Source organism: Salvelinus fontinalis, chromosome 28 (assembly GCF_029448725.1).
Source record: "Salvelinus fontinalis isolate EN_2023a chromosome 28, ASM2944872v1, whole genome shotgun sequence".
NCBI classification, from domain to species: domain Eukaryota; kingdom Metazoa; phylum Chordata; class Actinopteri; order Salmoniformes; family Salmonidae; genus Salvelinus; species Salvelinus fontinalis.
The window spans coordinates 7,436,162-7,462,793 of NC_074692.1; the positions used below are offsets into that span (position 1 = coordinate 7,436,162).

Sequence of the window (26,632 nt, forward strand, 5' to 3'; positions counted from 1 at the left end):
TATGTGTATGTGTGTAAACTACTCACCGTGTTGTCCAGGTGCAGCAGCAGGCAGTTTTCTGGTTTGGTGAAGTCCATGGTTTGAGGAGTTGACCGACTGCCTTCTACTTTGACTTTGAGCTTCTTGGAGTCCCTCTCAGGCCAAAACGGGATGGCTGCCTGAGAAGCACAGAAAAAAAGGGAGAGAAAAGCGAGAGAGGGAGAGACAAAGAGGTGTCCGTTTCACTACATGGATGTGCTACTGTACGCAGGGTAGGGGTCCATTATTCCTGTTTCAGAATTCAGGAAATTAACCGATATTCAAACCATCATTTTAACACATTTTTACTATCAGCGCTTTCTGAATGGACTGAATTGCACTGGCGTTTGCAAGTAGCTCTAGTTGTGGTACCTGTTGTGGTCTGGCCTCGGTCCAGTCGTCCTGGCCCTCCTCTCCCACCCAGATTACATGTTTGGTCCTGTTCACTAACAGGTAGTACGGCACAAAGCTTACGATACGGGTCAGGCTGAAACTGCTGGCGTCGATCTTCACTCCGATCTTCAATCAAACCATAGAAAGTCACAATCAACATGAATCAATCCATCTATTGACGGTTCAGCAAATTACACTCAATGACCAATCTGAAAGGTGAAACATCAACTGACGCTGTTCTTCTGCTGGAGTGTCATTTCAAATCAAATCTTAGTATGCTTGATCCACCACTCACTCACCACGTAATCTTTAAGCCTCCCTTTGCACTTCACTTCACCATAACTACCCACGGTATCCAGGGAGAAATCATCCGACAGGTCGCTGTCCGAGATCATCAGCCGCACCTGACCCGGAGAGAGAATAGGGTCAGAGGTCAGGGAGACAAACAGCAGGGGTTAGGAGTTTTCACTTAAAAGCCCCTCCTTGTTTAAAACCCCCTAAAACAAAATAGCATCCCAGCTACTTGGCTTCAGCTTGGACCAAAGTTGATCCCCACCCCACTACCTTGTTGTTCTGTAGAAAGTTGTGTGGCTTGAAGGAGAAGAGCAGAGGCATGTCATAGTCCATGGCGTGTTTACGGTGGATGTCGTCAGCCTTGTATTGCAGCAGGCGGCCCGTCTTGTTCACCATCCAGTAGGGAGAATGGATTGCCACCTCAGTCTGGCCAGCGTCGTACTTCACATGCACCGCAATATCCAGCTCCGCCCTCTTCCCTTCTCCCCCCTCTCCTAACCTGACCACCTCCTCTTCAGCGCGCAAGGAGCTGAACACAATGAAGGTGATCTCGTCCAGGTCGCCACGGAGACCGTAGTGGGCCTGCCAATCGTGCCCCAGGTAGTCGAGGAGGCGGAGTTCCAGGCTGGACTGGTCCATGATGGCGGTGTGCAGCTGGGCCGAGTGGCCATCCATCAGGGTGATGGGGGTGGGCTCTTCACTGTCCTGTCAGCCAATCAACACACAATACCAATCAATAATAGGCATGTCATGTGAAGGGGAAGCTCTGAGGAAATATGATAGATGAGCTGTAGGTCAATTTCTCTGCTGGTGCGTAGGGATGGGGTAATGTGTGTGTACCTGTAGGCGATAGGTGATGGGGTAAGGCAGAAGGTTCCGGAGCAGGACGGAGGGCCACAGGTGCAGGATGTAGGGCTCGTCAAAGTGCTCCCCGGCCATTCCTGTGTGTGGTGATGTCACAGTATCTTTCAGAGGGACGATGTTGACCATGAGGACACCCGCGCTGTCACCATGGCGATGACAGGTCTGCTGCACACGTGCACCGGGCTGCTGGCTCACCAACTCGTAGCTGAAACCCTCGGAGCAGTCGTACTGATCGTCTCCCTCGGTTACCGGTTGCAGTCTTAGCTCTGACCTACGAGGGGGGGTTCAGCACAGTCAGCGTGTGTGTTTGTGTGTGTGTATGTATGTGTGTGTGTATGTATGTGCGTGCGCATGTCACCTGTAAGAGTCCAGAGGCACACAGAACTCCTCTGTAGGCAGTGATATCCCCAGACAGGTGGAGCCCTCCATCACTCTGAATGGGATGGAGAAGTGGTTTATGATCTGTAGGGGAGACATGAGAAAGAGACAGATAGAAAATACATTCTCTGGTCAGATAGTTGAACACATTCTGAGCTCAAGTTAAGTACAGACTAGAGAAAGTAAAGGGAGAGAGAGAACGGAGAGGGCTAGGGAAGCAAGCAGGGTGGATTGAGATGAATGGTTGGAGAAAATGAGCATTTGGGTGAAATCTGCATTAGTCAGTCTGAGAACAGTGAGCATTCATTAGTGTGAGTTGGAGTAGAGGTGAGGGGTGGCGGGGTGACTAACTTGCCTGGAAGGGAGAGCGGATCTTGATGTACTTGCTTCCCTCCACAGAGTATATCTGACAGACCAGGAAACGGGTGACCCCAGAGTCTTTGTGCATGACACTGTACATGCCACGCCCCACTTTGATCAACGGAATCATGCCTGTTGAAGTGTGGCCCACCGGAGCTGAGGACATGAACATAAAAAAACAGCGTGATCAATGACTAGTGACTCGAGCCGCGAGTACTGACTTTTGTTAACCAGGGATACAAAACTGGTGAGGGCCCAAAAAGGTGACGCTTTTTTTTCTGCACTGAAACATGCAAAAAAATCCCTTCTAGGTGGAAATACAGGTTTTAACTAATTAAACAACAAAGAATATGATCTACATGATCCGTCTCTGTGTAAAATAAAAAGTGGTTCATGTGAACCTAATTCACAGCTAAAAAAAAATGTCAGTTGTCAAACAATGCATTCAACTGAAATGTGTCTTCCGCATTTGACCCAACCCATCTGAATCAGAGAGGTGCCGCCTTAAATCGACATCCACTTCTTCGGCCCCGGGGAACAGTGGGTTAACTGCCTTGCTCAGGGGCAGAACGACAGATTTTTACCTTGTATGCTTGGGGATTTGATCCAGCAATATTTTGGTTACTGGCCCAACACTCTAAACACTAGGCTACCTGCCACCCTTAAAGAAAGCAATCCAATGTTATTTGTTGCCTAGACTTTACTGCAAATGACACTCAAACCTTGAGAAGAAAAAACAATACACTAATATTGCAGTTAGCCATGACAGCCTTTATAATAGAACACTTGTGACCACACACATCTAAATATTTCACTTGGGAAAAAAACATCTTAAAGTAGAAATAGAATGAAACAAACAGGCATTCTATTTTTGCTCTATTATAGTGGCCACTATAGTAGACATCAATCAAGTCCACATGTGTGCAAAAATAACATTCACTGAGTAAAAAACGTAATAATCCCCCCTCACTCACAAAGTGGTAGTGTCCAGTTCAACACAACACAAGCATTATCTTTGGGCTACACTGCACATTATTACATTGTACACTTCCTGCCTGTGGACATCTGTTCTACAATGTGCCAGCAGAGCATTGTACCCTTTGTTGGCATAATTGATCTCTTTCATGCAGAGTACACCTGGCATACCCCTTTTTATCCACTGTATTGAAAATTGAGAAAGAGGGAAAGTGTGTGGTGTTCATTTCACCTCTATAGTAGCATCTAGCTTAAGCCAGGCTCAGCTCCAGCTACACCTGATCCCTGAATCCACTTGCTTATCAAGCAAAGTCTCCTTTTCACCTAATTCTCTCATTCTGAAAATGAACCACATACTGTAGAGGGAAAACATTACTGTTAGTTCAGTTAGTTAGCTAGTTAACCTTTCACACAGATTGCCAGGGTCCAGTAAGCAACTAACGCATTATAACTTGAGGAATGGCAAGGAGTCGTATAACGTTAACAGTTAATACAATTGTGAATTGGTTAGGTTACTAATGTTAGCTCATCTGATGTGTGGTCTGACTATTAGCCAGCTAATTTTCACACCAGGAACTCAATTATTTGATCAGTTAAGTTGGCTAATGTTGCTCAACATTTCTCTGGCTAGCTGTGTTTCCAGAGTACTTCTCTCTTCAGTCGCATGCTGCATTCTGTTGTTATGTGAATGATTGGCTGACCTTGGATAGAGCCAGTATTGCTCCAAACGTGCATTACTCGTTCGCGTACAGCCAGTAGTCATCCAAATCCCCCCCCCCGCCCAAACTTTTCTCATCGGATTTACATGAATCACGTAGGTCACCTGTTTTGGATTCAAAACGGCGAATTTCGCCGAAAAGGTGACTAGTTTACATCCCTAGGGTAACCCCGTCCCCCCCCAAACTAATACCTGGGCATTAGGTCAGAACCCTAACACGGTTTTGGACCTAGGATTTAAAATCTGACGTCGTATGTATGAAGTGTCTCTGAGCAGGAGCGCTGATCGAGGATCAGGTTCCTCCTGTCCATTAGGATATAAAAAGCAAAAACTAAACTGGCAGTACAATGAATACAGACGCTGGTCTGCACTTCTGCAGTGGTTGTAACTGTGTTGCTTACTGGGCTGTATGTAGTAGTCCTTGGCCACCAACGAAGTCATGGCAGAGAACTGGTCTGAGTGGGTGGTGGTGCGAAGGTAGTCCATGTTGAGGCTCTCTCCGTTCTGCAGCTCTACCCGGCGCGCTGTGGCCTCGCGGCCCAGAGGGCTGAACAGTTCACTGTGTACAACCGACACAGTCAGACCTAGGCGGTTCTTCACGACGAACGGAGCCTCGTCCTTCTGGAAACTATCCGATGCCTGCTTGGCCGCCTCCGCAAAGGCCTGTCACAAACACACCCAGGCAAACATGTCACCCCCCAAAAAACTTTATTTTAGGCAAGCTATTCCATCACATTATTCAAAACAACCCACTTATACAAAAAGTAGCCACCTTTTCAGCTTGAGAATAGAAGAGCATTTACAGTGCATTCGGAAAGAATTCAGACCCCTTCCTTTCCTCCACATTTTGTTACAGCTTCATTCAAAAATGTATTAAATAAAAGATTTTAATCATCAATCTATGCACAATACCCCATAATGACAAAGCAAACAGGTTTTTAGAAATGTTTGCAAATGTAAAAAAAACAAATAGCTTATTTACATACAGTACCAGTCAAAAGTTTGGACAGACCTACTCATTCAAGGGTTTTTCTTTATTTTCACTATTTTCTACATTGTAGAATAATAGTGAAGACATCAAAACTATGAAATAACACATATGGAATAATGTAGTAACCAAAAAAGTGTTAAATTAATATATATTTTATATTTGAGATTCTTCAAAGTTGCCACCCTTTGCCTTGATGACAGCTTTGCACACATGGCATTCTCTCAACCAGCTTCATGAGGTAGTCACCTGGAATGAATTTCAATTAACAGGTGTGCTTTGTTAAAAGTTCATGTGTGGAATTTCTCTCATAATGCGTTTGAGCCAAGCAGTTGTGTTGTGACAAGCTAGGGGTGGTATACAGAAGATATCCCTATTTGGTAAAAGCCCAAGTCCATATTATGGCAAGAACAGCTCAAATAAGCAAAGAGAAATGACAGTCCATCATTACTTGAACTCTGTGAAACATGTCTTAACGTAACAGACACATCTCAACAACAATGCAAATAGTCCGGGTAGCCATTTGATTACCTGTTCAGGAGTCTTATGGCTTGGGGGTAAAAACTGTTAACCCTTTTTGTCCTAGACTTGGCACTCCGGTACCGCTTGCCATGCGGTAGTAGAGAGAACAGTCTATGACTGGGGTGGCTGGGGTCTTTGACAATTTTTGGGGCGTTCCTCTGACACCGCCTGGTGTAGAGGTCCTGGATGGGAGGCAGCTTAGCCCCAGTGATGTACTGGGCCGTACGCACTATCCTCTGTAGTGCCTTGCGGTCAAAGGCCGAGCAATTGCCGTACCAAGGGGTGATGCAACCAGTCAGGATGCTCTCGATGTTGCAGCTGTAGAACCTTTTGAGGATCTCAGGACCCATGACAAACCTTTTTAGTTTCCTGAGGGGAAATGGGCTTTGTCGTACCCTCTTCGCGACTGTCTTGGTGTGTTTGGACCATTCTAGTTTGTTGTTGATGTGGACACCAAAGAACTTGAAGCTCACAACTTGCTCCACTACAGCCCCGTTGATGAGAATGGGGGCGTGCTCGGTCCTCCTTTTCCTGGAGTCCACAATCATCTCCTTAGTCTTGGTTACGTTGAGGGATAGGTTGTTATTCTGGCACCACCCTGTCAGATCTTTGACCTCCTCCCTATAGGTTGTCTCATCGTTGTCGGTGATCAGGCCTATCACTGTTGTGTCGTTTGCAAACTTAATGATGGTGTTGGAGTTGTGCCTGGCCATGCAGTCGTGGGTGAACAGGGAGTACAGGAGGGGACTGAGCACGCACCCCTGGGGAGCTCCAGTGTTGAGGATCAGCGTGGCAGATGTGTTGCTACCTACCCTCACCACCTGGGGGCGGAAGTCCAGGATCCAGTTGCAGAGGGAGGGGTTTAGTCCCAGGATCCTTAGCTTAGTTATGAGCTTTGAGGGTACTATGGTGTTGAACGCTGAGCTGTAGTCAATGAATAGCAAGTGTTCCTTTTGTCCAGGTGGGAAAGGGCAGTGCAATAGAGATTGCATCATCTGTGGATCTGTTTGGGCGGTATGCAAATTGGAGTGGGTCTAGGGTTTCTGGGATAATGGTGTTGATGTGAGGCATTACCAACCTTTCAAAGCACTTCATGGCTACGGACGTGAGTGCTACGGGTCTGTAGTCATTTAGGCAGGTTGTCTTTGTGTTCTTGGGCACAGGGACTATGGTGGTCTGCTTGAAACATGTTGGTATTACAGACTCAATCAGGGACATGTTGAAAATGTCAGTGAAGACACCTGCCAGTTGGTCAGCACATGCCCGGAGCACACGTCCTGGTAATCCGTCTGGCCCCGCAGCCTTGTGTATGTTGACCTGTTTAAAGGTCTTCCTCACGTCAGCTATGGAGAGCGTGCATCATACCCAAGACTCGAGGCTGTAATCGCTGCCAAAGGTGCTTCAACAAAGTACTGAGTAAAGGATCGGAAAGATTTCGTTTTTTTTTTATATAAATTTGCAAAAATGTATAAACACTTGTTTCTGCTTTGTTATTATGGGACATTGTGTGTAGATTTATGAGGGGAAACAAACAATATAATCAATTTTAGAATAAGCCTGTAACGTAACAGAATGTGGAAAAAGTCAAAGGGTCTGAATACTTTCCGAATGCACTGTACAAGAGTGCTGGTGTGTGACGTCATTGACTTACCGTGCCCAGGTTACTAAGCATGCCCAGTCCACACTTGGAGAGGGTGATGTTAAGTTGGTCCTTGCTGCTAATGCTGATCACGGTCTTGTAGTCAGGGATGCTGTATTCCACTTCTTCTGATATACCTGTGTACTTCACTGGCTTCTTCTTCATCTACAGTTCAGGAGAACGCATAGCCGTTATGTGTGTGTGGTGGATAGTGTATTTATACAATCTGTATGAAGGATGTGTGTGGAACATGGGACAGTGTGAGTGAGTGAGTGAATGTATGTATGTATGTATGTATGTATGTATGCAAGGGTTACCTTTAATCCCAGGGTCCAAGGTCTGAAGCCGTCTCGGGTCTCGTCTTCTAGGGGCTCCAGCAGTGGCTCCCACACCCCCATCACCTCGTTGAAGTAGTGAACCTAAACACACCATGTTACTGTACAGTAAATGCAGTCTGACTAAACCCATGTTTTAGTTGAATGGAGGTTGTGTAAAGGTCATGTAGATGTTGTGTAAAGGGTTGTGTAGAGCTGTGCAGTGTCTGACCTCCAGGTTGAGCTGGCTGTGCAGGTTGATGAGGGTGCTCCAGTTCTTGACGTCCCCATGGAAGGAGGACTTGGCCAGGAGCATGGGGACGGTGCGGTGGCCCACCCCAGCCTCCAGGGTCAGGCAGATGGAGTTGATGGCCAACTGCAGGGACTCGCCTTGGGGAATCAGCGGGACCAGGGACTGGGCATCCTCGTCTTTACCCTCCTCCTCCAGGAACCACAGCTTGAGGTCCTTCCAGGACCGGCGCTCCCACAGGTCTGGGGGCACAGGGCTCTCCAGCTCAGACTGGGGTGTCTCGGCACCGGCCGGGCTCAGCACCGACTGAATGGTAATCACTGTGTTGATAATGATGGGTGACACCTGGGGGGGGGGGGGGGGGGGGCACAGAGGAGAATGGAACGTGAGGCACATCACTCTGGTTTGGCTAGCTGGGTCAGAAATAAAAACACAGGAAAAAGATGACAATAAGGTCTATGACCAAAATGATATGCTCCTAACAGGTATTTTATTAGTAAGACGCTGCTTCCTGTCTTAAAGGGATGGTTTTGTTTTTGGCTGCGGCCTACCTTGAGTGTGAGTGCGTTGATGCAGACCTCCATGGCCTGCGGGGAGGTGGAGGACTGTGTGCTCTTGAAGAACACTTGGCAGGGCTGCAGCACAGTGGTCTCATTGTTCCTCTTCTCCTTCAGGAAGGGGCAGGCCACCACCTTCAGGTCCTTGACCACCGCCGTCATCAGCTGACCGTCCGGGTCACTCTTCATCACCAGCTCGCACTCCGTGGTCATGACCAGGGCCGGGGCGTCGGCACGTGTCAGGTCGGCCACGAACACGATCTCGGGGTTCTTCACCAGAACATTAATCTCTGACTTTGCCACCACCCCCACTGGAGCTGTGTTACGGAAACAGAGAGGAAAGCAGGGGCGTGTACATTAGGCATCCAATCCAAAACTTCATTGTGCAAACATGACATTTGTGGTGAGTAATGTGAAGTGTGAAATTTGAATGTGTCATACCAGGTTCCTTGGAGGCTGCGGCTGCAGTGGGTTTAGTGCTACTGCTGTTCTTGGGGGTGGCGGAGGAGAAGCCCTGCTGGCTGGCTTTGAGGAAGATGTCGGCCACAGTGAGCAGGAACTCCATGCTGGCACAGAGGTACACGTCCTGCACCACCGTGTCCAAAGAGGTGCCGTCGCGGCCCTGCTTGTAGTTCACCTCCACCATCACGTTCCTCTCAGCGCCCGGACGCATCGCCATCATCCTGACAGACAGAGGCCAGAGGGACATGATGAACCTTAGAGCAACAAACCCTATAGCAAGGGGAACTATCAACAAACCCTATAGCAAGGGGAACTATCAACAAACCCTATAGCAAGGGGAACTATCAACAAACCCTATAGCAAGGGGAACTATCAACAAACCCTATAGCAAGGGGAACTATCAACAAACCCTATAGCAAGGAAACTAACAACAAACTCTACAGCAGGGCAATGTCATGACGCTCCTGGTCAGGGATCCAAGGCACAAGAAAGGAGAGCGCGGGCTGTGGCGTTTTTAATGACACTTCACGCCAATTGTAAATATTATGAAGCAGAGAACGCTCTCCTGCTCTTCAGTACCAACCAAAGGAATGCCTTTGACCTCCGGGAAACTTTTGCCGCCAAAGCTATAAATGACCAAAAAAGTAAATACTGGAACAATATTTCTAAGGTAGGAATATAAAAAATGGTCAGTGGGGATATAAATAATAATCATGTCATATTGCTTTTCATTTTGTGATGTTTTTAAAAACTGTATGAACCAAATACTGTAACTTAGGAAGGAAACCCCCTTCGGCTGTTAAGTATCCATACAATATGAAGAATGCTGAAACTACTTTTGTTAAGATATGAATGTGATTTTAGTTTTCATGTCCCTTGCACATTAACTAAACCACGCCCCGAATGAGGTCAGAAGAGCGTGTCAGTGTGATGGAACTGCGCTTTTCGACCAGAGTGCTTAAAAGGACTCCCTAAGAATTAAAATGCAGACCAAAAGACGTGAGACTGTGGTCCACACGTTGAAATGATTGCAAACTCAACACAAGGTTAAGAAAAACTCACTAGACCAAAACCTTGACAGGCTGCAGCTGTGCATGTAAAAGGGATCTAGAACTTTGACTAAAGACACGAGGTGGAAGGAAGAAAATCCCATCTCAGACAGAGTATCTGTTATGTTTCACTATATTGGATCACTCCAAAATATCGGTATCACTCCGCGGCGGAGGGATTACATCCGAGGATTTACAGATTCACTCCCGTGTACACCTGTGTCACGGCTGGGATCCGCCCCTATATATAGACACCATGGCCGAGACAGACGTTCTCTTTCATTTTCTCAGCGGACGTCCGTATGGTTTGCGGTACAAACGTTCTGAAGTTCACTTGGTAAGTCACTGGTAAGTGTAATATCTTGCTTGCAAGTATACTCACTGGCTGTTTGCAGCCTGGAGTAGCTGGCCACATGGTCAGCCCCTCTTGAGTGCTCCAATTCGGGAGATGGTAACTATAAACAAATTCTCCCGTGGTGCCCCAAATTCCTAATGAGTTAATTATTTCATGATTAATTTAATAGAGTAACAATTAAACATAGTTAGTCGATAAGATAAATAACAGTCATCACATGAAATCAAAGTCACGTCACGACAGCACTAATAACAAACCCTACCATAAGTACACTAAATACCGTGTAATCCGTTTGTCAAATGATGTTACATTGAGGAGTGAGACTAACTTTCTATTCTACAGATACAAAGATTCCATTCTCTCAACACAATTGACATACTTTATCCTTACTCATGGGTTTTGATGGACTGGGAGTGAGAGATTAACTTAGTTGCTTTGACTATGATGGGGCTGCTAACCAAAGACATTCATCTTAGCTGTGTGAGTCCTATGTGAGTAGACAGATGGTGAAGCAGTGATGAACATGATGCCACGCTGAAGAACACACACTGAGCCTCGTACATCAACGCCAGCACGAGTCACACGATCATATGTTCACAGTACACATACATTACTCTGTGGCATCTCTCCCAGGTTTTGTGAATGTGTAAGTAGGCTCAGTACCAAATCAAATCGTATTTGTCACATACACGTGTTTAGCAGATGTTATTGCGGGTGTAGCGAAACCTAGGTGACTGTGGGTGTGTCCTCTACCTGGCAGTGATCTTCTTGACGCTGCATCTTTTGTCGTCTAGCAGGCAGTCTGTGAGTTTGACGGAGGCCTTCATAGATCCGTCTGAGAACATGTGGACAGATGTAGAGATCGTCCCCAGGGTGAACTCAGCCAGCTTCAGCTGCTCATCCCTTGAGTCCAACACCTGCACCTTGGAGACACACAACAAAAAGTCTCTGTCTGTGGGCGTAAGAATATCCAAGTGGATGGAGTTTTATATGGTCAAAGCCAGTGTTTGTGAAGGCGTGTAGTAGTCACCTCAGTCCCATTGGGGCTGTACAGGACCAGGGTCATGGAGTCAAACTTGAAGTCAAGTTTCAGTGTGCTCTTCAGCTTGGTGCTCTTCTGGGTCTCCACCACTGCAGCAGTTACCACTGTGTTGCCTACAGACAGGGTTCAACACAATTATAATAACAGCACAATCCCAGCAACACACGCGGCCACAAAACACATCCAAATTCAACCCAGACTGACACACTGCTGTCCTCACCGCTGGTGGGGTTAGTACCAGTACCTCCTGACGCCTGCGAGCCTTTGGTAGAGGCCGTGTCGGAGCGGTCCACTGTACGCGGAGGAGGAGGGGGGGAAGCAGAGTCTGACGTCTCTGACAGGTTCCCACTCAGAGTCCTCAACACCACCGTCATATCCTCCTGACCCAGGATCAGCTAGTAAGACACACACACCGTAACACTGATGCATCAACATTTCATACTAACATTTCATTTCACACACTAACATTTGTTCATTGAGAGTTGGCTTTAACTAACACAAACGCATACACTCCGACACACACACTCACGTTCATTGGTTTGAGGTGAGCAGTGATCTCTATGTCGGGGATGCTGTGGTACCAGGAGGCTGACAGGTTCCTCTGGATGGACAGGTCCAGGTTGACCGGCTTCAGAAGCTGGATTTCCCCCTGAAACCTCCCCTCTTCAAAGGTGGTTCTGGACAATCAATCACACACACACACACACACACAGCTTTACAGGTTCTGATTTGCTGCACATCCGGGGACAGACCAAATATGCAAAACTAAGTGAAATAACACAGAGACGTGTCAATAGTTAATCAACACTTCACATCCCAGTGCACAAATTAAGTAGTCCTTTCATTGTAAAACAACTACGCATCTACGACGTTTAATTCCAATCCTTGTACATCTACAGAATGGCCTGACTACCAGTTTGTATCTCACCTGTACATCTTGAGGTCGCTGAGGCCCACGGTCATGGTGTCCATGACGGGAGGGATCTTGACGTGCATCTGGGAGGGGACCATGGCGAAGCGGTTCTTGACCGTTACCATACCGAGGTCGGCCACGATGACGTTGGCGGAGGACGACGACTGCGGCAGGAAGACGACAGGAGCGTTGAAGTCCACGTCCAGGGAGATGCGCGTGCTGCGCTCAGCCAGCTCCATCACCCCCGTGGCCGCCTTCTCCGCTGCCTGCACAGTCACCTCAGCCAGGGCCTCCTTGGCCACCTGGAAGTTGTTGATGAAGGCCTGGGGGAGGACGAGGAGTCAGGTCATGTTACAAAGTCCTCGTGGATCGTCATAGCACTTAGGATAATCCAAGTCAATAAATTCTGGGGCATTTTTGTACCGGTATTAGTAAAGGCATCGGTTCTCAAAGAACAGGAGAATCGAGGTTGAAAGATCGATAGGTAGGGCCTCCCGGGTGGCGCAGTGGTCTAGGGCACTGCATCACAGTGCTAACTGCGCCACCAGAGTCTCTGGGTTCGCCCCCAGGCTCTGTCGCAGCCGGCCGCGACCGGGAGGTCTGTGGGGCGACGCACAATTGGGCTAGCGTCGTCCGGGTTAGGGAGGGTTTGGCCGGTAGGGATTTCCTTGTCTCATCGCGCTCCAGCGACTCCTGTGGCGGGCTGGGCGCAGTGCGCGCTAACCAAGAGGGCCAGGTGCACGGTGTTAACTCCGACACATTGGTGCGGCTGGCTTCCGGGTTGGAGGCGCGCTGTGTTAAAGAAGCAGTGCGGCTTGGTTGGGTTGTGCCTCGGAGGACGCATGGCTTTCGACCTTCGTCTCTCCCGAGCCCGTACGGGAGTTGTAGCGATGAGACAAGATAGTAATTACTAGCGATTGGATACCACGAAAATTGGGGAGAAAAGGGGATAAAAAAAAAATAATAATTTTAAAAAAAGATCGATAGGTGGAATGAAGAAAGATGGCGGCGGGTCTCTTACCAGGATGGAGGAGACAAACTTGTTGAGGAAGATGACCTGGATGCAGCCCACCGTCAGGGTGATGCTGGTGTCCACTTTACCCATGTCTAGATAGGCGTCGCCCTCCGTGGCTTCCGTGTGGTTCACCATGCGGAAAGCAAACACCTCCTCATCGGCTATGGACACACACTAGGACACAGAATTCGTACAGAAATACTCATTAGAACCACACCAGCAGAAAATTAACTAATTTCCTTTTTAGCTCATTTAAAAATGTACAGGTATCCAAGGCTACCTGCTTGTACAAAGCCTCCTTATCACAGTCCAGGATGACTATGTTCTTCAGGTTAGCCAGAACCTCGACCGCCTTTCTCCTCATCAGCACCTCCGACACCAGGCCTGGAACATAGAACAGAGGTAGAGAGAACCGGTAGAACAGAACGAGGAGGTGTAGGACAATTCTAGAACATAGACAGCTGTTTCAGTACCAGAGCCAATAAGACACTATCATCAGTGGTTTATTTATGTCTACCACAAGGTGGCACTAGCATCATTATCGTGTGTGTGTGAACACGTCCTGTCAACACATCACACAAACACACATCATTTTGATATTTGATGCAGAGGCCATCACAAGTCATGCATGTAGCTGTGGACGTGTATTGCAGGCGGGGACTTGTCGTGTGTGAGGCGGCCTTTACCCTCGATGCGGATCTCCGCTATCCTGTGGCTCTGGCCTCGGATGAAAACCTTCAGACAGTTGAGATCGGCTCGGATGTGCAAATTCACCACATCCTCAAACTTTGACTTCTTAGAAGCTAAGGAGAAGGGGGCAGAGAGACATTTATGAAAGAGCTGCTCTGTTGTCAGAATTTCAAAGATCCATCGATGTGAAGAGGACTTTGTTGGTGCATCAGAATACATCTAATGTCCACTGGTCCATACAAATGGCATGGAAATGTACATTTGGTTTAGCTAGCTAATCTACGTATTAGGAGAACACGCGTCTACTCAATATCTCCACATGCAAAAAAACATATAGAAAGTATACGACCTAACCGATGTCTCTTCCACTTTCAACTACCTTGAATCATGAAATTGTAAATCAATATCAAAACGCGAAGAAGTCTAAGTTCCAGTAAGCAGAATCGATTCCATGAAACGGATAGTTACAAGTTTTTTTTGCCAAGGCCGATCCCTCTTTCTTCTCGCCTTCCTCCCCCTCTCCCTCGTCCTCCTCGGGGATGGTGGGCAGCTCCTCCTGGCTGGGCGCCACCTCCTTGGTCGGGGGGAGGAGACTGATCAGGAAGTTCATGGCATTGAGCAGAGCCTCCGTGTGCAGGTGTATGTCCAGAGACGAGAAGTTCACCTGAGACGTCACACACAGACATACCACCTTCACTATGAACACACACTAATACAACTACGCAGAGAAGTGAGCTCAAATCAACATGTTGAAATTCCAACTGCGGGTTAACACAGTTGTACTGTACTGTATTGCAAGACATTACCTTAACTGATTGTTCAGTGTTCTTGTACTCAGACTTGAATTCTGGCCCATTCTTATCAGCCTGAAAGAGACACTGATGCTATTAGACCTGCTCTACTGTTAAATCTACATTGTCGTCTTGCATTCTTCATCCAATGGTGACAGTTGGAAGTGTTCACTGTGTGTGTGTGTGTGTGTGTGTGTGTGTGTGTGTGTGTGTGTGTGTGTGTGTGTGTGTGTGTGTGTGTGTGTGTGTGTGTGTGTGTGTGTGTGTGTGTGTGTGTGTGTACCTTAGTGTACTCCAATGTGAGGAGGTCATCCTCTGTGTTGTCTAGAGTGGTGATCAGGTGCACTTTCTTCTCCTCTGAATCTGGACACGTTTACAAAACCAGAAAAAGCATATCACACATACGCACGTCTGCAGACATGCCACACACACACACACATAGCACTACCAACAACATAACAATGTTTAATCCTATGATAGATATATACAAATGTCTTCACAGTCCTGCTAGTGTTTTAAAAAATGCAATCGCAGTAAAAACACAGTTCTGAAAGCACCAGGTGACAGAGATGAAAATCTATGTCAAAAGCGTAGAAAGAGGTGTGATCTAAAGATGCGACTAGAATGGTTTGCGAACAAACGTTACTAGAACAGTGCCTTTGGATGCATTGGACAACGAAATGAAGTTGATTGGAAAACCAATAGAACAGGAGAGAAACGCTGGTTTCCATGGCATATAAAGAACACGTCCAGAAAACAGACACATTACAGTTTGAACTACCTTTCTGGCGTCTCCCCTAACGTCAGAGCTGCTGTGGATATCTAAGGCTGTAGCGAAAGGTGCATATCGCTCACTTCGACATTTACATTTTTACGTCAATGTGTCCAAAATTAGATAAAAAATATTTTCCCCGATTGTGAATTTCTGCCTCAGTTGACAGCTCTACCAGCCAATCCCTCACTGACCCATGTACTCGGGGCACTCCAGGCAGATCTCTCGTAGGAACGTGTAGGATGTCATGTCGAAGGTACGCAGCTTCAACTCGGTGCCCAGCCCCTCAATGTCCAGGTGCAACACTGTGACCTCCTCGCCTCCAGACAGACGACACAGCTGAACGGACAGCTAGACAGCAGAAGAAGAAGAAGGGAGAGGAGGTTCAGGTTCATGCACGCACACACACGCACTCCTATACTAGCGATCAGAGTGAACGCAACTAAATGAAGTGTTTAGGTACTCTCTCTCTCACACACAGATGTAGATGAGTTTTAACCATACTTTGCTGATCTCAAACGTCATGAGGAACTCGGTCATGTTCTTCTTAGGGTCTTTCTTGACCAGACCTCTCCTCTTGACCGAGTCGGAGCGCTGCAGGGGGCTGGGCATGTTGTCGGGGAAGAACGGACGGTCTCCTATAGGTGAGCTGGGAGCATCGTAGAACAGGTCCTCCTCTGAGCCTGCACACACACACACACACACGCGTAATTGCCACACTGTGTGTATGCGTATTAAAATACATACAACCATTTGTAATTTTTACACAGGGCTGTATGTGTGTGTGTGGGTGCACGTCTCTCACCTGATTCCCATATCAGGGAATTGCGCAGTTCAGCCATGGTTGGTTTCCTGGGGGTTAGCTGAGGGGTGTACGACTGCTTTAAAGCCTACGTCATAAACACAAGCGGAGATTACACGCCGCACATAGATTTCTATTGGCTTGTCTATCTACACACAAACCCAACAGACACTACAGACAGACACTACAGGCAGAGTCAACCTACAGACAGGCAGAGATAGAGGCCCAGTAGAGTTAGTACCTTGGATGTTGAGTGAGCGTTGGTGCTACGCGGGGCCGGCTTGCTCTCTGGCAGCGGGATGCTGTCGATCAGCTCCAGCACGCCCCGCACCTTATCATCAGAGATCCTCAGAGACAGGAGGGGCAGCTCCCCGGAGATTTTAAACCTGACACACACACACTTTATTCATATCATTCATCTGACCAGCTGTTTGACAAACACCATTACACAGTGGCTGACTGTCCATCACACCAACCCGCACCCCCACCTTTCCCTCTTACTTGGGCATGCGGGAATCTGTGACCACCATGGCTCTGCTGAACACCACCTTGACGTCGACAGGCTCCAGGATGTGGAGGGCCGACTGCCTCAGCTTACGGGCTTTCTTCCAGTCCCCATCTAAACACAACAACCACTGGCGCCGTTAAGCCTCATTTATAGTCTACCTAATTACCCAACGCAAGAACACAATAAGCTACACAAAATGTATTCCCTGCGTAGTTGCGTCACGTGACGATTTAGGCAGCAAACCTTCCGATAATTGTGTGTGTGCGTCTCTCCCCATACGCGAGTTTGCGTGTGTGTGCCTTCGTCCGGCGGCGTGCGTACCTGGTTTGCTGTAGAGGAACTGTAGGCTGCTGAGTTGGACATCGAAGCTGTCGTAGGCTCGGGACATAATGTCCTCTATAGTACTTCTCCCCACAGAGAGCTGCGGCAGCCCCTCTCTGCTCAGACTAGACACCTGATAACACAAGACAATGCCATAACACCTGGGTGAGGTCCTGTTCATTAGGCAGGGATTGACATTAACGGTTGCCTGGGGCAAGTCAATTAAAACAGTCAAGCAAGTGGATCCTTCTCTGTGGTCAAATTGTGTTGAAGACAACTGTTAATGTGTTACCTCTAGTGTCCCATTTTTCAGGTGAATTTAGTGACTCATAAGAAGGAGAAAAAAGACATAGCCAAGTGTGCTCGATCATAATTCTCAACTTCTCCATACATCGTCTCGCAAATCACTCAAGTCCGAACCGACCGCTCGCACTGAGCACGTTGAAGTGACTTACCTTGAAGTGACCCAGGTCCAACAGCATGAGGTTCTGGGTAGAGTCGTTGAAGCCGGTTTGGGGAACGATTACGTAGGAGGCCATGAGGTTGACGTTCAGATCCAGAACCTTCTGGGTCTCAATCACGTACATCAGTCCTGCAGACAACGACATAGAACGGAGGGCATACTTCAACATGTTCTTACATATGGATACGAAACGGGAGGGAGGCGTGCCAGTAGGAAGTATGGAGTGGAGATTGAGGTCAAAGGCTTGTAATCCTGTCTGATGAATCAGAGTAAAATGTCCATAGAAAGGCAAATTAGAATAGATCTCTATGTTTGGGTCTGCGGCACACGTCAAAAAATCTAGCAGTGCCGTGTTTCTTGTGACAGGCCAGGAGTGCGAGTGTGGCCTGTCAGTCAGAGCTAGAGGCGGGGCTCTGACCTGTGGAGGTGCGGTCTCGGAACTGCTCCAGCTTCATGAGCGTGGCGTTGGTCAGCTCGTCCAGCTGGAGGTCATCAGGCGGCGAGAAGAACGCAGACATGCTGTTCACCGTCACCTGCCGGAGAGAGAGACAGGTATCCATGTTGTTACACACACAAAAACAGGAGGAGCAGACTTTCTTTCTAACATGCCTGATTGAACCGAGGAACGACTGGAAAACAATTATGTACACAGGACACACACACAAAAATGCACAAACAAACTCACAGCATCATAGATGATCTCCAGAGGCTGGGACTCGACACGGAGCCGCTGATCAGCGCTCTCGTCCAGAGGGTTGGTCTCAAACAGGATGTCCAACAATGGGGTCCCCGTTACCGTGGCAGCCTTCCTTGACGACAGCAATGTGGGTGCCGGCCGGTTACTGGCTAGTCCTGTCACCTCAAACAGACTGAGCTGGGCCGACAGCCTGAGAGGAAATACCGCATCAGAACCAAGGGCAGAAAGAAGTGGGGAGAGAGTGGAGGCAGAGGAAGAGAGAGAGGGGGAAGAAAGCAGGAAAAGCAGAGAAAAAGAGATAATGACATGCCAAATATAGTGCATACCATTGATAAAGCACTAAAACAGAGCAGGGAAGAAAGGGGAGAGTATTTAAATACAGTGTTTGTTCAGAAGCGTAAAGCGTTACCGGTATGTCAAGTAGAATTGGGCATCATGTCAGTTCTATTAATATCTATCTGCAACGTTCTAAAGGTTTCACCTTAGGGAACACACCCCAGAGGGCATACTGTACTTACTTAATGGCTTGTGCTCCAGGCCTCTGGGTCAGCATGGATTTCAGATCTTCAACTGTGAGTTTGAGGATTTCATTCTGGTCCTTGTTGTCTTTCATTGAGACAGACATCCTCTCCATGTGGAAATTAATCTTCATATCCTCAAACTGCACAAACAAGACCAGAGAGAAAAGGGAGACTGAACAGTGTCCTGGATTATCTTTCTGTCTTTTTGAAGACGCAAGGGATTGTGATACTGCCCTACAGTGTGTGGGAATATACAGTAGCAACTCACGTTCTTTGGCAGGTTATGATTGACAGCTATCTCACTGTAGTCGATGGCGGTGTAGAGTTTAGCCTTCTCAGCAGAAGTCATAAGCTCGTCAAAAGCTGAGGATAATTATAAGACAAAAAAAAAACACGTCAATCTCCATGCAATGTGGAAATGTGTCTTATTATTTACAATAACAGCATTAAAACATCAGGAGCACCTTATCAAGACTATTTCAAATCAACTTCACAAAAAGGTAATACAGAGTGCAAAATGCGGTTCCAAGTGCACGGTTAAATCAAAGTCAACCACATTCCCATCCCCATTTTCTATGCGAGTAAAGTCATATCGTACGGAGAGAAAGAAAAAAAATCACGACACCTGTGATAGAAACAGGAAGTTCATAAAATGCCGACAGATCATTTGTTCGCACTCTCTTTTTGTGTCTGTAAAATAAATGATGCGAGAAATGGCGGTGGAAACGCTACAGATATACATGAACATCTTTGGTCCAAAACCATCATCTTGAGAACCTGGTCATCAACGTGATTCAATACTTCATAAGGGTGGGACAGGACAGGTTAAATGCACAATTGGAATAATTTTTGTCCAGTGTTCTTTCATCCTGGTTCTGGAGACTCACAGGCTCTGCAGGTTTTAACCTCCAGCCCAACATCAACACCATTGACTCAACTAATCCACTAGATTTTGTTTAACGGTTATTTTATTTTCATCGATAACGGTCAGTTACACAGTAATTGTGTCAGCCCTAGTTACACACCCCATGGTTCCCCAGGACCAGGATTGAAGAACACTGTTCATCAAAAATAGTAACCGCAGCGCATTGGCATGCTCATGACACACTGATGACCGGCTGAATGATTGGCCCGGTGCTCTTTGCATTATCATTGGGGGTGGAGTCGGACCCCTTGACTTATTCCACATTTTGTTTTGTTACAGCCTGAATTCAAAATGGATTAAAATGATTTGTTTTCTCTCACTCATCTACACACAATACCCCATAACGACAAAGTGAAAACATGTTTTTATTTCATGAAAATATCTAATTTACATAAGTACTGTGTTCACACCCCTGAGTCAATACTTTATAGAAGCACCTTTAGCATTGATACACCATTCAAAGTGTAATTAATAACTTCACCATACTCAAAGGGATATTCAATGACTGCTTTTATTTTTTAATCTACCAATAGGTGCCCTTCTTTGTGAGGTATTGGATAACCTCCCTGGTCTTTATGGTAGAATGTGTGTTTGAAATTCACTGCTCGACTGAGGGACCGTACAGATAATTGTATGTGTGGGGTACAGAGATGAAGTAGTCATTAAAAACAATGTTAAACACTATTATTGCACACAGAGTCACTCCATACAACTTATTACGTGACTTGTTAAGAACATTTTTACTGCTGAACGTATATAGGCTTGACATAACAGGTTTGAATACTTACTGAATCAAGACCTTCCAGCTTTTCATTTTGTAATTAAAAAAACAAACATAATTCCACTCTGACATTATGAGGTATTGTTTGTAGAAAAAAAAAATTGAAAAAAAAAAGTATCAATTTTAAATTCGGGCTGTAAATAATTGTGGAAAAAGTCATGGGGTGTTAATACTTTCTCAAGGCACTGGATGTACAAAATGGAGCATGGTGATCGGCTACGCGGGCGATCTCACCTCCGGTCTTGACCTCCTTGGCCTCGGCGCCACCGTCTCCTGACCAGCCGGACCACATCCAGCCCAACCAGCCCTGAGATTCCTCCTCCTCCACCTTCACCCCCGGACGGAAGATACGCAGACCCGCTTTGCTTGCCTGGAACAACCGACCAGCGCCAGTCACAGTCTATACATAACACTTCAGCCTCAACCACTAGCTAGAACCACTGTTAGTTCCACTGTGACCACTGACCAGGTGATGCACTGGTGGTTACGCTACAGCAGTGTGACTGAGTAGGGTCATTTCAGTCATGCTTTTCTGCCATTTTGAACAAATTAGTTAGTAGACAGACAAAACTGAGTACAGTACATACAGAGAAGATGGATAGTTCGTTAGGGATAATTCAACAGATTGCTCAATCCGTACCTCCATCTCAGCTTGCTGCCTGGCCAGAGTGATGTTAAAAATATCCAGAGTCCGCTCAGGCTCCTGGGCACACGGCAAGAAAGACGGATCGACTGGTCCATTAAAACAGTTCCCTGACCGTTATGGGAATCCATCAATTACTTAAAAAGGTAGACTCAGCAAAATGGCGTTGCCACGAGCAGCACCGCAGATACTGAGATGAGCGAGATGCAAGACTTCGCTCTCACAGTCACACACACAGTATCTGTGTGCACAGGTTCGCGTCACGCTGTTACAGCTTGGTAGGTAGGGGACCAAAACAGTGGAGAAGAGCCTTGTGCTTCAACGCTCTTAGTTGTTGCGAAAATTGACCACTATGCGGTTTACTTTCTGCATCTACGTCATGTCGCTGAGTATACCTTTAATGTCCATCATCAATCAATTCAGCAGAGTAGATACAAAGACTGGGGATGCAACTCAGAACTAGGCCCTTCTCAATCTCCACACCTGGGTTCAAATAGCATTTTCTTTCCTTTCAAATAGTTTGAGCACTTGATTGAGCCTGGCTGGTGTGCCAGATGGCCAGAGTATGCACTTTGAGGACTATGCCACTGTTCCCATTACAGACAGGCAGGCTCAATCAAGCACTGCTCAAGTTTTGAAATGAAAACCAGTACTATTTGAACCCAGGTCTGGGTTGCACTCATTAGGGAACGCAACAGAAAACTTTTCAAAACGGAAAATGTTAATGAGTGTTTCTTAATGCCCAGGTAGTCCTTCCCTGTTTCAGTTCATTGTCTTCCATTTGGTGCCTAATGAACATCGCCCTGATCTCTACACACCTCCAGCTCCCTGAGCTGCTTCTCAGTGGGCTTCTTGCTGGTGATCTTGGCCTTGTAGAGCTCTCTGTACTGCTTGACTGTCTGCCGGTGGCAGCGGATGTGCTGCCACGACCACATGTGCAGCCGCGGCTTCACGTCCACCTCCATGATGCCTGTAATCACATACTGCCACCTGGATGACATACACAAGCAGTGACAGTCACAACGGAACCAGCACGTGTACATCACGATAGCTCAAATCGATTGAAGGAAATGTATCTCATAATCTTATACTGGATGGCATGAAACAACACAATCAATCAAATGCATTCACTATCTAAACATCAACAATAACCAACATTTTTGTCATTGTGACAAAAGGAAAGAATTGTAAGTAAAAGAAAAAGTGTGAGAGCTGACCATAGATAGGCGTTGGTGTGCACGTGGACTTGCGGCCGGTATTTCCTGTAGGGCAGGTTGCGTGACATCATATCCACTGACCCCAGGAGCTCCAGAATGCTGATGTACTGGAGAGAAGGAAGGGGTGAGAGTTCAGGGGTCATCGAGAAGCACAGAGGGGGAAAACAATAAGACAGTGACTTTAAAAATGTGTCGAAATTCTAACTCTGGGCAACGCTCATCATGCAAGAGAGCACAGATCTGTGCAAAAAAAATTCAATACAGTAACATTTCAAATAGACGGGATGGTATATTATCCAATGCGAGTTCTGATTGTGTGAATGGCATGCATCAGTTTACTTCACTGTGGTTAAATAACAGTCATCCTCCTTACTATGCACATTGTTGAAGAAATGTTCCTAATTAAATCAGGCTGCAGATTTAAATTATTTTTATGGTACTTCCCTGTGCTCTTTTGCTCGATTAAAATGTTGCATCTTTCTCTCTCTCATATCTCCCTCCATCACCTGTGGTCTGTTGAGCTCCACGGCCACCTCTCTTAGGTTGACCACCAGGTCCACCTTGGGAGAGGAGAAGTCCACATCTGACCGGGGGTTCATGCGCAGCTTCGCATCGGCCGTTATCGGACGAAAAACTGCCACCAATGGACAGGGAAATAAGGTTATTAATATGATACAGAATTAATCAACAATTCCACCGTGGGCCATCGTAATGAGCAGATATCTTCAATTACAATAAAAACTCCAACGACTACACTGACTTGAGATTTTATTCCCTGTATCAGGTGGGTGACAACATTACTATCAAGACTCTGATCCAGACGTGAAGGATGTCACACCCCTATATCGACTGGGTGACACTCACTGAAATCGTGGTTCATGGGAGTGGAACCCCCCGGGATGCTGTCCTGAAGGCATCGCTGTGGAAATGCGACAGACAGGAAGAGATGCCTCGTTAGACCTCATTGATAGACATAATCACTCACTTAAGGGACCCGCCGCTCCGCGACGGCACTGAATGATGGCACTGTGACTCACCAGGGCCTCATCTGGCATGTGATTGGAGTACAGCATCGAGTTCACATTCCAGTAAGCAAAGAGATTGTCCAACTGGACAAGCTAAGGAGAGGAAAAAGCATAACAGAAAACAGCTTAGAATGCTGTAGACAATAGAACAGTGTCATAACTGTTGTAAAACTCGTACAGTATATCAATTGCTGTGGACTGACTACCTTGAAAAACAGCTTGGCTTTCTCATCCAGGAGACAAGGCATCCAATTCTCATCTGCCGTCTGTGGGGTCACAGTTATGGGGTTGAGACGTTACGTGATATGGATTCAGGGTCAGACCAGAAACAGATCATAAACCTGACCACAACAAAGATCTCATATCCCACATCCAGACCTTAACTAAATTGAACCACTGTAATTGAGCTTGTATATCATTTACAATGAATGAGCGATTTCACGAGGTCGGGGCCTCACGCATTACCTGAAGGCTGAGGTTCTGCAGTGACACTCCAAATGAAAAGGGGCAATTGGGGTTGGTGACCTGAGAGTGAGAGAAGCGTACAGTAATGAAATACAGGAATAATACACTCATTTAAAATGTTGTAATACAACTGTAGCACACTGGGTAGAATACACACATCATCCTCATAGCGGACGTGGATGTTGGAGATCTTCACTTGAAGGTTCTTGATCACCTGCGTCACAAGTTTCTCCACAAAGGTGTCCTGCTTCTCAAGTGCAGGGTTTTCTGTGGAACCAAATAACACATTACAGTACATGCGTTCAGGTCACAGTCCTGAGTCTGTTTTAGCCCGATGCCAGCGCTGCAACTCAATGACATTATAACATCTATTTAAGAGCGGTTTGAAGATGTAATGAAAGCATGACTCACAGACAGACACATGAACTCTGACCTTGTTCTGCTGCTTTCTGTTTGGTCTCTTCGATCCTCTGCAGCTCCCTCTGACGAGCCTCCTGGAGCTGTTTCTCCTCCTTCTCTGCATCATACTTTATACCTGAAACACGCAAACATTAAAAACCACACACACACACACACACACACACACACACACACACACACGCTACAGCTAGGTTTCTTACTGGCTGTGGGCACGATAAGTAGGTAGACTCCATCCAGTGTGGCTTCCACTGACTGGGTGTACAGATTCTTCCATGGAATCTTCAACTCCAAGCGTCCTGACAGAACCACGCACACACAGTTAATAGGAAAAAGGTTGAAGAGTGAGAAAGATAGAGAGGAATTATAACAGTGAATGTATGGTAATGGTAGGAGGTGTTGGTTTGAGAGTCATCGGACAAATCTTACCTATATGCCCTGCTCTTACTTTAAAAGGAATGTCAAGTTGACTCTGAAACAAGAACAACAATATTCAGCACAATACAATGTGAATCTACCTATATAATTAACATTTAACCACGGATACGTTTAGTAGTAAGCCTAGCCATTCATGTCAAACATACCAAGGCATTTTCCTTTATTTCAAGATTTCTGAGCACTGCATCCCCTAGAGAAAAAAAAAGAAGAAAAAAAAGTTTGTTTAAAGGGCGACTGCACTTGCTGATTTGGCCTCGTTTTGAAGATTACTCGCTAATGCTAGCGGCCATGACTGAAGCCTAACGAGCGTTGTCTAATTCTTGGGGGGGGGGGGGGGTTTGATGTAGGTGTGTTATGTTTGCATATCATACACTGGCAGGTACTGTGGTACTGTTGTTTGCCCCTCCTGAGTCACCGTAGCAACAACAGCCACTTCCTCAAAATTTACTTCCTTAAAATAGTCACGATAAATCGAGAAACATGTCATTCACTGACGTTTTTGCCGAGGTCTTAGTCGCGCAATTTTACATCTAGCTAAGTTACTTGGTGCAGTATTTCTCAAGTTAAAACATTTCCATGAAAAACTGAATACAGTCTATTGAGTCGGGAAAGTCTGGCTGTGCGCTCAGGGCTGAATTCTTAGAACAATAACATGCTGTCAATCTATCGTAAATAAAGCACAAGCTACACGTTTATCAGTGCCCCAAACCACTTGCTAGCTAGGTAAATTCCAACTCTGTGTTTGTCAATGAAGCTAGCAGGTAGTAGCTAGCAGGCACATTGAGCAGTCAGGCCACAATCAGCTTATCAAGTCACTGGCCATGTGTGTACTTCAGTGTGTTTTGTACAACTTTCTCACTATTACCAGAGTGCGTATCTGTCTGGCAGTGTTTCATAGGGAATCATGTTACAAAACAGGTCGCGAATGTGTTTTGTAAAATTAATAAGTTGCAGTTGGGACAACTGTCAATGATCGTCTCAATTCAAAAAGTGGCAGACTCAAGTGATTGACACTATCAAACACATGAGTAAGTAGCCACTCAAAGGGCTAAGGCCAGGGGTTATTTTAACATAGGCGACTCGTTGTCTTATGTAAACAAGTCTGAGGCGCTGCATAATGGTCAGATCTGTCTCACTGTCTGGAGGTTCTGACTTATGATTGGATAGAACTCACACAGCTGATAAGCAGCTGTGCTGATTGCGCTCTCTCTTCTGTTAGTGTGCACCATTGTAATCCATACCCAAACCTCCAGTAACTCAGTTTTGGAAGTGACTGACTGACTAAAATGATCCTATTTACACGCAATTTTGACACTATAATTAATGTTTGACTTATACCAATGCCACATTGGCTGCTTAAAACCAGATAAGTTTGTTCTAAGAGGCAGTTGACCTTTAAAATTATTCAATAAGCACTGACACATGAATATACAGTGTACAAAACATTATGAACACCTGCTCTTTCCATGACAGGTAAAAGCTATGATCCCTTATTGATGTCACTTGTTAAATCCACTTCAAATCAGTGTACATGAAGGGGAGGAGACAGGTTAAAAGAAGGATTGTTAAGCCTTTAGACAATTGAGACATGGATTGTGCATGTGTGCCATTCAGTGGGTTAACGGGAAAGAAAATATTGAATTGCCGCTGAACATGATATGGTAGTAGGTGCCAGGCACACCGGTTTGTGTGAAGAAGCGCAACGCTGGTTTTTTATTTTTTATGTTTAAACGCTCAACAGTTTCATGTGTGTATCAAGAATGGTCTACTACCCAATGGACATCCTGCCAACTTGACACAACTGTGGGAAGCATTGGAATCAACATGGGTCAGCATCCCTGTGGAATGCTTTCGACACCTTGTAGAGTCCATGCCCCGACGAATTGAGGGGAAAAGGGGAGGGGGTGCAACTCAATATTAGGAAGGTGTTTAATGTTTTGTACACTCAGATTATTTCACTAATAAAATGCATAGTAACCTGATGTTGGAAACATATGGCCTATCCTAAACTGACAAATAACTTAGCCTAATTCCACTGTACATTTTCCCT

At 46.3% G+C, this 26,632-nt stretch overlaps 1 protein-coding gene across 6 annotated transcripts in view; it reads right to left on the reverse strand.

Annotated features, from left to right (window-relative positions):
- Positions 1 to 26,632, reverse strand: part of LOC129826033 (intermembrane lipid transfer protein VPS13A-like) — a 52,753-nt gene that overhangs the window by 24,631 nt on the left and 1,490 nt on the right. For 3 of the 6 annotated variants that reach the window (XM_055886300.1, XM_055886304.1, XM_055886306.1), the window contains exons 2-50: positions 24,729 to 24,772; positions 24,574 to 24,616; positions 24,348 to 24,443; positions 24,161 to 24,262; positions 23,885 to 23,994; positions 23,728 to 23,787; positions 23,469 to 23,528; positions 23,275 to 23,355; positions 23,102 to 23,156; positions 22,744 to 22,871; positions 22,238 to 22,344; positions 21,839 to 22,010; positions 21,018 to 21,080; positions 20,612 to 20,747; positions 18,940 to 19,034; positions 18,669 to 18,811; positions 18,139 to 18,340; positions 17,872 to 17,986; positions 17,446 to 17,582; positions 16,991 to 17,123; positions 16,663 to 16,780; positions 16,403 to 16,547; positions 16,165 to 16,249; positions 15,864 to 16,042; positions 15,554 to 15,710; positions 14,871 to 14,950; positions 14,603 to 14,662; positions 14,265 to 14,460; positions 13,793 to 13,909; positions 13,387 to 13,490; positions 13,113 to 13,280; positions 12,107 to 12,414; positions 11,708 to 11,855; positions 11,399 to 11,573; positions 11,167 to 11,291; positions 10,890 to 11,059; positions 8,712 to 8,953; positions 8,265 to 8,587; positions 7,696 to 8,058; positions 7,467 to 7,568; positions 7,162 to 7,314; positions 4,402 to 4,663; positions 2,303 to 2,463; positions 1,928 to 2,031; positions 1,546 to 1,840; positions 976 to 1,410; positions 711 to 815; positions 391 to 537; positions 27 to 158 (exon numbers count right to left, since the gene is read on the reverse strand). In XM_055886300.1, the coding sequence (XP_055742275.1) occupies positions 27 to 158; positions 391 to 537; positions 711 to 815; positions 976 to 1,410; positions 1,546 to 1,840; positions 1,928 to 2,031; positions 2,303 to 2,463; positions 4,402 to 4,663; positions 7,162 to 7,314; positions 7,467 to 7,568; positions 7,696 to 8,058; positions 8,265 to 8,587; positions 8,712 to 8,953; positions 10,890 to 11,059; positions 11,167 to 11,291; positions 11,399 to 11,573; positions 11,708 to 11,855; positions 12,107 to 12,414; positions 13,113 to 13,280; positions 13,387 to 13,490; positions 13,793 to 13,909; positions 14,265 to 14,460; positions 14,603 to 14,662; positions 14,871 to 14,950; positions 15,554 to 15,710; positions 15,864 to 16,042; positions 16,165 to 16,249; positions 16,403 to 16,547; positions 16,663 to 16,780; positions 16,991 to 17,123; positions 17,446 to 17,582; positions 17,872 to 17,986; positions 18,139 to 18,340; positions 18,669 to 18,811; positions 18,940 to 19,034; positions 20,612 to 20,747; positions 21,018 to 21,080; positions 21,839 to 22,010; positions 22,238 to 22,344; positions 22,744 to 22,871; positions 23,102 to 23,156; positions 23,275 to 23,355; positions 23,469 to 23,528; positions 23,728 to 23,787; positions 23,885 to 23,994; positions 24,161 to 24,262; positions 24,348 to 24,443; positions 24,574 to 24,616; positions 24,729 to 24,772 (7,241 nt within the window). The remainder of the gene's footprint in view (positions 1 to 26; positions 159 to 390; positions 538 to 710; positions 816 to 975; positions 1,411 to 1,545; positions 1,841 to 1,927; positions 2,032 to 2,302; positions 2,464 to 4,401; positions 4,664 to 7,161; positions 7,315 to 7,466; positions 7,569 to 7,695; positions 8,059 to 8,264; positions 8,588 to 8,711; positions 8,954 to 10,889; positions 11,060 to 11,166; positions 11,292 to 11,398; positions 11,574 to 11,707; positions 11,856 to 12,106; positions 12,415 to 13,112; positions 13,281 to 13,386; positions 13,491 to 13,792; positions 13,910 to 14,264; positions 14,461 to 14,602; positions 14,663 to 14,870; positions 14,951 to 15,553; positions 15,711 to 15,863; positions 16,043 to 16,164; positions 16,250 to 16,402; positions 16,548 to 16,662; positions 16,781 to 16,990; positions 17,124 to 17,445; positions 17,583 to 17,871; positions 17,987 to 18,138; positions 18,341 to 18,668; positions 18,812 to 18,939; positions 19,035 to 20,611; positions 20,748 to 21,017; positions 21,081 to 21,838; positions 22,011 to 22,237; positions 22,345 to 22,743; positions 22,872 to 23,101; positions 23,157 to 23,274; positions 23,356 to 23,468; positions 23,529 to 23,727; positions 23,788 to 23,884; positions 23,995 to 24,160; positions 24,263 to 24,347; positions 24,444 to 24,573; positions 24,617 to 24,728; positions 24,773 to 26,632) is intronic. The other 3 variants (XM_055886303.1, XM_055886305.1, XM_055886301.1) reach the window with 2 other exon arrangements.